Below are 12904 nucleotides of genomic sequence, written 5' to 3'. Positions count from 1 at the left end.
GGACACCCCAGCGTGGCATGGCCGTTTATATACTGTCTATGCATATTACATGCACTCAAACCATCCAACAAAGTCTTACAGGTGAAACTCTAAAAATGTGAATATTGTGCAAAAGTTAATTTATTTCAGTAATTCAATTTAAAAGGTGAAACTAATAGCCTATATTATAGACTCATTACATGCAAAGTGAGATATTTCAAGCCTTTATTTGTTATAATTTTGATGATTATAGCTTACATTTTATGAATTTGGGTTTTTCATAAGCTGTAAGCCATAATCATAACAATTGTTATTTAACTTTTGCACAATATTCACATTTTTAGAGTTTCACCTGTAGCCTAGCTATATAGTAGAGGCAATATTTCTTTATTTGTGTTTTAATAATAAAGGTTTTTATTGTCATTTGTCTCCGTTTGTTAATTGCTGCCATGAAAACAAGCAAATTGCAGTTTAATTATAGCCTACTTTGCAGTTGCATCAAACAATACATATTTCATGTGCGTTTTATTTACAGTTCTGCGAGTCGGATACGAAAAGTTCTTATTCCTATATGATCAGATGCTATCAGCTCATTCTTCGGTTATCGGATCATGTTCAGGAAAAGAATCGGTTAGCAATAGAACCACTTCGAATCATTCGATCGGATTTTCTGATCAGCACTAAACGATTCGCTGTTATTGTTCTATCACGAGGATCTGTCATTAACGTGAGTGCTTGCATATGTCACAACATATCGTGCAAAATCAAATAAACAGACTTTATATTTTCCATATTTTTCGTTTATGGAAAAATAACGGTTGAGTCACGGGTTTGTCAACGAGCTCTAAGCTTCGTGAGGTCAGGCTCCATTCCTCATCCGGCCTAAATCTTGAAAGGAAGGCGTGATTAGGAAAACAGGAAAAATAAGTTAAAAGATTCGAAGATTTCGAAAGTTCAGTCTTCCCATACTTTGAGCAATACCTAGAAACTCATCCTAAACGTTCAGCTCTTGAGAATATGTTGTTTTCCCTGAGATACAACTGTTCTAAGGTAAGCCATAATATTTTTATGAACACCCAGAACATTCAGATGGAAAAGGCTGGTGGTGGTTTTGTAATTCTTTAAGTTGTAAATATTCTTTAAATGTATAGCACACAAACAAGCCTACACTTCCTGTTAGATCTGTCAGGCCAGGGTTTCACTTCTGGACATGCCTAATCGTCTTATGCGGTGAACAATTACTGCATTAATGAGGGAGGATTGGTTCTTAATATTTGAGATATGGGGCCCGGTGAATATCTGCACCTAATCCTGGTATGACTTGGATTTATTAACTCTGTTTGTCTTGGCTGTTGAGTTTCTTCAGGTCAAGGAATCATCCAAAAGATTAGCAGAGACAGGTCATGACCATGAGATCTAACACCACTAAAATCATGTACAATAACTCATCTGATGTAAGACATCGCAATGAGTATAGCATGTTTTTATTGTAGCCTGTGGCCTTATGCCAGCCTATTGTTGTCATCAGGAAAGCACTTCTAGCGGTTTGCTTGGCACAGGCATAGTGTTGACGGTTTAGACACCTCATCGTTTCAAAGGGGAAACCCAGCGGATCAGGCTTCAGCTTTGGATGTGGTTCTAAATTCCATCACATGACCCTCGGTTACTGATCTCTTATACTGATTTATTACTGCTGGACCTTATGTCAAACAGAAACTTAATTCCATTCTTTTTTTCCCCACTTATTTGTATAACACTTTTCACAAAACAGCTTTACAACAAAAAAACAATATTTGTATAGGCTTAAATGCATACATACGCCATATGTATGCTTTTCAATACCACACAAAGGAGGAGGAGAGAGATGGACTTTTAAGCAGGAGCCTGTGTCTCTCGGTTGTCTCTCTCTATTACTTTGTTTGTTGTACAATTGTCTGGTTAGGCTATTTTAGCCCTCCTACACAATCTGGACTTTGGTCATGACATCTAACATCCGTAACATCTACTACATCTTATAATTTATTCTCTGTTATGTATTGTTCTTATTCATAGCCGGCTAATAGTTAATATTTATAGTCATAGTTAATATTTTATATATATACTTATACTTTTTTTTTATTACTTTTTTTTATTGTATGTGTGATATATGTGGTTATGTGCTGTCTAAGCTACTGGATGCCTTAAATTTCCTTCGGGATGATTAAAAGTATCTATCATATCCTACGCAAAAGTTATGTGAACCATCCACGTGGTATTTCATGTAATCTAGACTATATATAACCAAGAAATTATTGATTTAAAAGTTCTATACAGTTTTGTTTAAATCATTTAAAAATAGAAAACTAAAATAATTTGTGGAAGTGCTACAAATATATTTAGGCATTAAAACATATTTTACAGGGGGAAATTACAGGGGACAATTTTGGATTGTCTAAAGATTACATAAAAAAAAAAATTATTGGATTTTTAAAAAATAACTCCAAGTGAGTGTTATGATGGCAAATGTAAAAAAAAAGGACATGAGCATGCAAAATTAAATATCTAATATCAACCATATTGATAAAATCTTGAAAATCAGCTGATAACCAGTATAATACTGATATATAAAAATGGTAGATAGTGGTTTTCTTACTCGATGTATGCACAAAACATGACTTTGTCTATTTTCATTACATTATGATGGGAGAGGTGTTAGTTTATGAGGAGCCTAATACATTTATTTTTTGGTAAATTAAAGAGGACCTCATATGCCCTTTTACAAAGTCTTGATCTTGTTCTCGGGCTCTTCTAGGATTTCATGCTTAATTGTTAAAAAAAATGTATTTTTCAACTATATTCTCTATTATTGCAGCACCTCTCTTCCCAGTCTGTCAGTAACGCTCTGTTTAGTTCCTGTCTCTATGAAGCCCCTCCTTCTGAAAAGCACAATGTGTTCTGATTGGTCGGTTGGATCAGTGTGTTGTGATTGGTCAACTGCTTCGAGCATGTTTGGGAAATGTCCCACCCCTTACCATAACCACCAGTTTCAACACACTACTAACTAATTATACTAATAAATTATTTAAATGAGGAATATTGCGTTCATTACCGGAAGAAAACTCAAGACTACAATTTCATGGAGTTCAGAAACAGTGAAACTGATATAGAGAATAACTCCCACTGGAGAGACTTTGTAACTTTGCAGACCTTTTTTATAACTCAAACAGCAACATCACACACACACTAAAGAAAGTTGAACATGTAAACAAGCATAATAGATCCTCTTTAAAGTAGAAAGCTGTTGGATTAAGCGGTTGGACTCTGAACCGGAATCTCGGTAGTGTTGAATATCTCGAGGATAATCCTGTGTTTTCCCCTCCGTTCAGTTCTGGAATCTGTGAATGACTGACCTATTTGTTTTGAGACAAAGCTTTAGCAATCTGGCTCTTTACAGGTTGTACACATGTCTGAAAAGGCATAACCGGCCAGAGCAGAAACTGGTGTCGGGGTCTGTATCTGCACAATCTTGTGGACGGGCCTCGTGGTGAGGGTTTATGGGCCGTGCTTTTAAAAGCCGAAGTGTCTGGGCATTGAGGTTGAGATTGAGTGGCACAAAGTGACTCAGGAGGGCATGAACTTGGAGAGCAATGTTTTAAACAGTTTTAAACTTTGGTTGGTTAAGGCGTTTAGATACAAAAGGCCTTGTATTTGGCTGAGGAAAAGGTGTCTCAGGCCTCACAGGTCTTTCAAAAGGTCTCTTTCATTCAAGGTCCTGGAAACACACCAGCAGAAGACACAACCCTGCTACTGTCTCAGCCTCTGGCCTGCACTTCAGCCATGACATCATTCTGGAAAAGGAAGTAATGGATTTGAGAGTTAGTTCAGGAGAGGTAGATTTACTGCACCGTGTATGTGCTTGTCTGACCCATAGAGTCTCATTCATATATAAACTAGTCAGTCACAGTCCAAATGATCTCAAGTTACACAGACTTAAAGGTTTTACCGGTATGTCTTTGTTACATTATATAGTATCCTTTTTCATGTCGTTAGCTGAATTAAATATAGCAGACTTCTCTTAATTTGAGTATGCTATACCGAATCGTTGAAGACGTCTCCTCTTTTCATCTGGTTTATTAGTCCTGTTGTGTCGTTGGTTGTTCTTGTTTAGTCGGTGGTTGTAGATCTGTCTTTTGAGCTTGTTTACCACGCGTTTGCATAAGTTCTTCTCATGGATCACTCTTATCTTTTGTCTTGCTGTTTTAAAGTCGCTTAGTTATTTTGTTTGTGAGTTGAACGTGTTTTTGACTGTTCTTGGTTCATCTCTTCTTCTTTTTTTTTACTTAACTATCAATGGATTCAAGGTCTTGTCTTAAACTTCATGTGATTATTTTGGGATTTTGGATTTGCATTGGGGTTTAATAGCTTGAAACGGATTTGATTTCATGTGATTTTTTTCGCTATTCACACTTGCTAAATATGATTAGATCCATTCAGAGATGCACAAAATTCAGATTTTGGACTGATATTCTGAACAAGGCTTTAGGATTCAATATATTCACAACTCACCTTAGAATTAACATTACCATGTTGACTGAGCTCCACTGTAAAAAAACAATGAAGTATTGGTGAACAAATATAAAAGAAAAAAGCAATAAACTATATTTTTGGTGTGGGAAACATTGCTGAGCATCGTGTTCCTCGGAGCGGAGCGGAAGTGAGGGCCTGAGGTCTTACCAGTCCTGCTGATGTGTGTGTATTTTTAAATTCTCCTAATGTCCCTCAGTGGGCGTTCGGTCTTGGATAACACAGAGCTTTTCGGGTCGTGAGTGAATGTGTCCTGTGAGTGTGTGTATTTATGTGTAAAGAGCTCCAAGTTTTCCCATATCGCACTCACCACATTTGTTGTCTATTTGCACCCGTGCGCCAATGAAGGCGAGAAGGTGTTTATGTCTTTCAGAAGATTCGCCTCAGCGGTGACACTTGGCCCTCAAAGAAGCGTGTGTGTTTCTCCTGAGTCCAGTGACCTTGCCCAGCTGCTGTGTGTGTGTGTGTGTGTGTGTGTGTGTCATCAGAATCCAGGGCTGGTGGTTTGAGATGCGTATGTATCATCAGTCTGTTTTCGTGTTAATTGCTGGTGTTAGGAGGGGACTCCTGTGAAACGTTTGAAGTTAATCCTGTGAGCTTGCTGTGGGTCACCTGCACTTACATAATCACATATAATTTCTTAAATTATAATCCGTTTAGTCCTTAAGTAAAACCGAGGTTGGTCTTGTCATGTCACATGCAGATGTCCATACTGGTTTCTTTCGGTGTGTTCACACTTGTAGTTCAGTTCGCTTGGTTTGTTTGGTCTGGACCAAAAAAAAAACCATTTAGTCCTGGTCCACTAAGGCATAGGGATATGTTCACAACCTGATTGGTCGGCTTTTATCACGTATATTTCGTGACAGAACTTACCGAACATCCAGAGCAATGCTGTGTTCTGGGATAAATGCTCTTGTTGTATGTGCGTAGCTACATATGATGGTATATTTTGACCAGCTGAGAACTTGTGAAGAGCTTATAATAATATGTGTTAAGGAGTCAAAACAGCGTCAGGAATCCCTCCGTCACACACACACAAACCAAGATCTGCTGTGAGGATACGCGGCTCTGACGCCTGTACTGAACTGTGATGGGCAACATCGCAAATATGATGAAGAAAAAACAGATATGCTTGAGCATTCTGTGCTTTTTAGGGTCACATCTTGTGACATCATGTCCTGTTTTTGGTTCTTTTACATGTGTTTGGCCTGTTTTGCGTTCATATTTCATATGAGCCGCACCAGAATTTGTTTGGAAGTGAACTGAGACTCACATTTTCAGGGGCCTCAGTCCGCTTATTTGGTGTCACTTTTATTCAAATGAACAGAGCAATCGCACCAGGGTTTGTTTTAATCGAACCAACAAGTGTGAACACACCCTTGAAGAACCCTCCTCATATAGTTAAGAGTGCATCTCAGTCAGCTCTGTAGTTCAGTAGTCAGCGCACTGATCAGGGAGTTTAAGCCCTCTCAATCGCGAAATCCTTCCAGTGCACTGAAACGTTTGCTCCCTAAAAAGTCCCACAATGCACTGTGAAAACCAAGGAGCATTGTAGTGAGCCAGGGTCCTTACCAGTGTCTGAATTCATGAACACGATATACTGATTCACAACATAGGAAGCTATAGGGAGTTAATTGAGATGCACCCTAGCTCTCCGCCGGCATCTTATTTTTATTATAGCTTTATTTTAGTTGCCAGCCAACGCTAGTTTTTAATCATATTCACAAAACTTTCATGCCCCCTAGAATATTTAGTTCTATGAATATGTAAAGAGTCAATATATCAAAAGAAAGAACAGAGCGTTTGCTTTTAAACAACAACAAAAACACGTTAGCTTAACTTGTGCGTAAAGAACTTATATCCGCTCCTTCTGCGCTGTGTCCGAAATCGAATACTTCCTCAGTATGCGAAAAATAGTACGCCAACAGAGTAGTATGTCCGAACACATAGGATTTGAAAAACAGTAGGTGAAGAATACCAGGATGACCTACTACTCCTGGTGAGATTCTGTGTGAACCTTTGATGGACACTTTACTATCCCATGAGGCCACGGGAGAGGATTTGTAAATGACAGTGAAGAGACGCAACTGCAGGTCACATGATAATAACAACATGGTGGATGTAGTACGTCCGGATTACATTCATACTAGAACGTACTTTTTTAACGGTCACGAAGTAAGTATTTCAAATGTAATTCCTACTCATATTGAACTCACCGTTGTCTCAGATCTTTCGTTGTTGTTTTTGGAGACTGAGATGTTGTACTATTTCGGAAGATCCGTAACTACATTGCCATCTACTGTATAACAGTGAAAACACGAATTACCAGGAAAAACTTGTCCCTGTCGGGGAAAGAGTTGACCAGTACGGGCTTTAAAATGATCAAGGAAGAACACAACTGCACCCTTGATATTCATTACACTTTCATTGCTTTTATTATAATTTATTTATTTAGCGTAATATGATTGCATTTACATGAATGCATTTGGCAGACGCTTTTATCAAAAGCAACTTATATTGCGTTCAAGGAGTAAATATTATCAGATCATACATTTTGCTCTATGCTCTACTGTGTGAGCTGCAGGAATGCTGTGAGTGTGTAGACTATCTTTTGCCTATCATTTTTCATCTGATGTTGAAAGTAACAGCTTCTGAGATTCTGAGAAATGTCTGAACCCTAAGTATCAGAGTAGACGTTTGCTCAGCTTCTGTCCAGACAAAATGGATGGATAAGTTATTAATGACTTTCATTCATTTGTTTATATTCATGATTTGCTTTTTTATCCTCGCTCACAACATTTTTACTGTTCGCCACAGCTTTAAAAACAAGTGGTCAAGGAATGTTCATTGAAATGTCATTAAGTTTAAGATCAAAACATGCAAAAGAAATGTTGCACAGGAGTGCTTGCAGGGAATAAAGCAGGGCTTAAGAGGCGAAGGACTAATGCATTCCACGGTTGCTCTAAAGCATTGCATAAAGCAGCAGCCGAAGCCATTAGGACGGTCTGCATAAAATCACAGAAACTAAATGCAAGGTATTGATTGTTGATGTCCCTCTTCTCTGCTCCATCATCAACCATCAACACCGCATAACTTAAAGGGTTAGTTCACCCAAAAATGAAAATAATGTCATTAATGACTCACCCTCATGTCGTTCTAAGCCCGTAAGACCTCCGTTCATCTTCGGAACACAGTTTAAGATATTTTAGATTTAGTCCGAGAGCTTTCTGTCCCTCCATTGAAACTGTATATACAGTATACTGTCCATGTCCATAAAGGTAATAAAAAGATCATCAAAGTAGTCCATGTGACATCAGTGGGTTAGTTAGAAGTTTTTGAAGCATCGAAAATACTTTTTGGTCCAAAAATAACACAAAATAAGACTTTATTCAGCATTGTATTCTCTCCCGGGTCTGTTGTCAATCCTTCACAGTTACGCTGATGGCGTAAGACGCTGATGACGTGGTGCGCCCGAGCTTCATTTATAGACTGAGGGAAACGCACGCTGTAAAAGTGTCTCATCCGCGACATGCACATTTACGCACCATTAAAAAAATGATATCCACGCAAACAATGTAGAATAGCTTGAATATAGCGTGCGTCTCCCTCAGACTGTAAACGAAGCTCGGGCGCACCAGATAACACGTCATCAGCGTCTTACGTCAGCAGCGTAACTGTGAACGATTGACAACAGACCCGGGAGAGAATACAATTCTGAATAAAGTCTTATTTTGTGTTATTTTTGGACCAAAAAGTATTTTCGATGCTTCAAAAACTTCTAACTAACCCACTGATGTCACATGGACTACTTTGATGATCTTTTTATTACCTTTATGGACATGGCCAGTATACTGTATATACAGTTTCAATGGAGGGACAGAAAGCTCTCGGACTAAATCTAAAATATCTTAAACTGTGTTCCGAAGATGAACGGAGGTCTTACGGGCTTAGAACGACATGAGGGTGAGTCATTAATGACATTATTTTCATTTTTGGGTGAACTAACCCTTTAAGCATTAATTCTCAAACTTTTGTATAGTTTAGCGCAATATAAGAGAGTGATTCGAGACTACTATTCTTATTTTACTATTGTCCTTATGGGTGACACATGCAGACAACACTGGCATTTAGTGAGGCACATGTGCAGAGCTTATAATACTGTACAGCACATCCCCAGCACCTGTTCGAGAGGGTTAATCTTGGCCTTGACATCAACCAGATGACCTTTTGATTGATTCTCTTGATATGACTGAGTGCATGTTTACACAGAAGTACATCGATCCAGTATGAAGTTGTATATAAATGTTTGATGCTTACACACAGTGCATGTGCGAATTATGCTACAACTTCGGGTGGATCTATTTTTTGTTTTCTGTCATTTTTTTTTTTTTTTAGTGCTGCAATAAAATTTGTTGAGGGAAAACAGAAAACTGAATCCGTTCAGCTAAATTTGGTGGCAGTGCCATCCATCCCTCCCTCTCTCCTCGCGTGTGTCCTGCTCTCACTTTCATCATCCTCGCGCTCCGCGCAGCACGTGCAGGTTACGCACTCTCTCAGTCCACATCGTTGAGCGTCTTGGACTCTATAATATGTCACGGACTTTTGGGACAATCTTGAAATGACCGAACTACAGGCACGACTTTGAATTCATCTCACACGGACCCGCTCCGCTCCTCCCCAAAGAACCGAAATGAGCGTCGCGCGCCGGAGGGGGAAAACCGGGCATGTCGTTTACTTCTAAACATTTCTGCTTTGTGCTTAGACAGTATTTGTCAGGAAAACTTGAGTTATGGAATGCGTTCGGATTTTTTTGTGCTGCAGGGTGTGTTCCAAAACTTTTGAGTAGCCTAATTAATGCGCACGTTAGTGTCTCACCATGAAGTGCTCATGCTCCAGTTACGATTTAAGATGAAAATTCAGCTGACATATTCATATCAATGTGGAGTCATGGCTGCTGTATGGACGTATCTTTGATTAGTAATAGCAACTTAAATGAACTAATAACATGCAGACGCGCTCTATGAGGCTTTTCAACTGTATCACCTGAACAAGCCACTTTTGTTCACTTGCAGGTTATTAGAACGAGCTTGCTGTCTTTTAAAGGGATATGCTATTTTTACGTTTAATTAGTAATTGTGTTACATGCCCTGATCCTTATTTTGTATTATTTTTCTGATTACAACAATCACTTTTGTTTAGAAAAATATTTGATAGAGTAACCTAAGTGTTGTCGTCTGCTTAATCAATTATCGGTTGTTCAACATCTGGTTTAGCGATACATTTTAAAAATAGCGTCCAACAACGACATTACCGGGAACAGGAAACAAAAGTGTCTACAGGTAAATTAATATTATTTTTTTTATTGTTGTTTTCATAAATTATAAAAAGTTGTATGTAATAGACATTAATTCTTGAGTGCGATGTGTTGATATTGTTTGTCAAGATTAGTGAAGAATTTGAAATGATTAGAGAGAATGATGAGTTAATGATATTCTTTGCAACTAAACAGGCTATTTAAGTAACAACATTATTATTAAATTCACAATATGGAATATTATTCATTATTATATTCCCAATAATAAGCAAGTGTTTTTATTATTGTAGTATGATCATAATTTAGCTATTATTGTGTAAAACATCAAAAATTGGTATTGACACTTAATACAAATAATCATTATCGGTTGTAAAACTGTATCGGTGCAATAGTTTGCTTGTGTAAACACAATAATGTTGGGTAGTCCTTCCAATAACGGAGGCGTTAGGATGCTGGCCCCCCCTGCACCCAACGATGACAGGCGGGTTGAGTTTGTGGCTCTCACGGCTGTTCATACGGAAAGAAGCGAGCCGTCCAGCCCAGAGCGAGGTCACCCGTCCCACCGCACCGGCTTACTGGGCACGCCACTGCCAGCGCCACCGGGCCCGAGGGCGACCCCTTCTGCCTCCAGCAAACGCTACAGAAAGTTACAGAACTGCCTGTACAACGTGCTCGAGAGACCCAGAGGATGGGCGTTCATCTATCACGCCTTCATGTAAGTCACCCACAATCAAACTGTTGGTTTTGAGATGCACGTTTTTGTTTTACAAAGTCTTAAAGGGATAGGTCACCCAAAAATTCTGACATTAATTACTCGCCCTCATGTCGTTCCAAACCTGTAAGACTTTCTTTCATCAATGAAATGAAGATCTTTTTGATCAAATCTGAGAGCTTTCTGCCCCTCCATTGACAGCTACGCAACTACCACTTATATGCTTCAAAAAGAGATCGTAAAACTAATCCGTATGAATTGAGCGGTTTAGTCCAAATTTTCTGAAGAGACACGATCGCTTTTTATGATGAGCAGATTTAATTTAGGCTTTTATTCACATATAGACATTCATCAACTCGCACATCAGTTGTGGTAAACAGAAGCTCACGCATGTTCATTTGATGTGTGAGAACCAATGAGGTTAATTCTCGTGTTACGCATCACATTTGAGCTTCAGCAAGAACCAATGAGGTTCATTCTTGTGTTACGCATCACGTTTGAGCTTCAGCAAGAACCAATGAGGTTCATTCTCGTGTTACACATCACGTTTGAGCTTCAGCAAGAACCAATGAGGTTCATTCTTGTGTTACGCATCACGTTTGAGCTTCAGCAAGAACCAATGAGGTTCATTCTCGTGTTACGCATCACGTTTGAGCTTCAGCAAGAACCAATGAGGTTCATTCTCGTGTTACGCATCACGTTTGATCTTCTGTAAGAACCAATGAGGTTAGTTCTCGTGTTACACATCACGTTTGAGCTTCAGCAAGAACCAATGAGGTTCATTCTTGTGTTACGCATCACGTTTGAGCTTCAGCAAGAACCAATGAGGTTCGTTCTCGTGTTACGCATCATGTTTGAGCTTCAGCAAAGAACCAATGAGGTTCATTCTTGTGTTACGCATCATGTTTGAGCTTCAGCAAGAACCAATGAGGTTCATTCTCGTGCATCAAGCAGGTTCGGTTGAGCATTTGTGTTGCGAAGATGAACGAAAGTCTTACGGGTTTGGAACGACACGAGAGAGTAATTAATGACAGCATTTTCATTTTTGTGTGAACTATCCCTTTAACTATCCCTGCTAAGCAAGAAGCATGTTGATAAATGACCTCAGAGAAACTGTTAATGACTGTGAAGTAATTTGCGCACACAAATGGCCCACATGAGCTCACCTGGAGTCAGTGACGGTCTCTAATCCTGAACAAGCTGAGTCGGGATATTTTCCTATTAGGTGACCCTTCCAATAGACCATATCATTTCAACATCAGCCAAGATTGATTTTCATCTCTCACAATTGGATTAAATTCCCATGCTGCATTCTTTCAACAAATCAAGTTTGCTTGAATGGGAAAGCGCCGTTTGACATTTACAGATGCGTTGTATCCTTGGTTGAAACCGTAAAATGCCTTGGGATGCTCTAATACAGCACATTATTAAATGTTTTATTCATTGTTGCTGATTGTGTTGCCAACTAAAAGGGCCGCGTATATAGAGCAAGTGCCATACTAACTGTGACATTTGTGTATTCAGATTTAGTTATTAGCCCACTTCTCTTTGGTTGAGGGTCCCGGCTGGACCATATTCTGAAATAATCCACTATATCATTGTATTTGACTGGTCAGAAGCTGTTTCCCGCGGGTAGGCACATCAGATAGGTTGTTAATGGATGTCTGTGACTATGACTGTCATTTTAGGCTGCCACAAAAAACACAGGTGCGTGATTTCTTTTAAATTAGTGTTGAACAGTGTGTATCAGTGTGACATTCAGATGTATTTCTTTCCTGTAGTGTGATTTTTTTTTTTAAGAAGGCGTTTTTTGACCAGTACAGTACATTGTTTTCATCCTCTCAATGAGTAATAAATCCATAGTGAGAGCCATTAAAGCGGAGAGATAGACATCAGCTCCACTCCCTTACAGTTTGAGAGCTTATCTGAGTCTCTCATACCTCCGCCTGTCACTCATCTCCCTCTCTCCAAAGCACAACACAGGCCAAATCACAATTAATCCACGGATCTCCTAATGAGTGCTTTTTTTTATTGAAGCCCAAACCAATTACAAATGACAAAATAAATTTGTAATCGCAAAGTTTCAGGGAAAACAACTCAAGGTTGATCAAAACATTTTTTTAAAGGGATAGTTCATATCCATATTCATATTTTGAAGAATGTTGGTATGTTAGTATGGAAGATATAATATCCATACTAACTTCAAAATATCATCTTCTGTGAGTAAATGATGACAGAATTTTCATTTTTGTGTGAACTATTCCTTTAAAGTAAACCTGATTTGCTAAAAAAAAACTATTGAAACATGACGTATTTCCAGGTGGAACAGGATATTC

At 38.7% G+C, this 12904-nt stretch overlaps 1 protein-coding gene across 6 annotated transcripts in view; it reads left to right on the top strand.

Annotated features, from left to right (window-relative positions):
- Window positions 1–578: 578 nt before the first annotated feature.
- kcnq4 (potassium voltage-gated channel subfamily Q member 4) overlaps window positions 579–12904 on the top strand; it is a 61841-nt gene continuing 49515 nt past the window's right edge. For 2 of the 6 annotated variants that reach the window (XM_079589746.1, XM_079589743.1), the window contains exon 1: window positions 10162–10571. In XM_079589746.1, the coding sequence (XP_079445872.1) occupies window positions 10270–10571 (302 nt within the window). In that variant the 5' untranslated portion in view covers window positions 10162–10269. Of the gene's footprint in view, window positions 1030–8959; window positions 9882–10161; window positions 10572–12904 lie in introns of those variants that run through there. The other 4 variants (XM_079589745.1, XM_079589744.1, XM_079589748.1 and 1 more) reach the window with 4 other exon arrangements.

Source organism: Phoxinus phoxinus (assembly GCF_949152265.1).
Source record: "Phoxinus phoxinus genome assembly, chromosome: 19".
Lineage (NCBI taxonomy): Eukaryota > Metazoa > Chordata > Actinopteri > Cypriniformes > Leuciscidae > Phoxinus > Phoxinus phoxinus.
The sequence above is the reverse complement of the archived record's forward strand: the minus strand, read 5'-3'. Positions and strand labels throughout refer to the sequence as shown.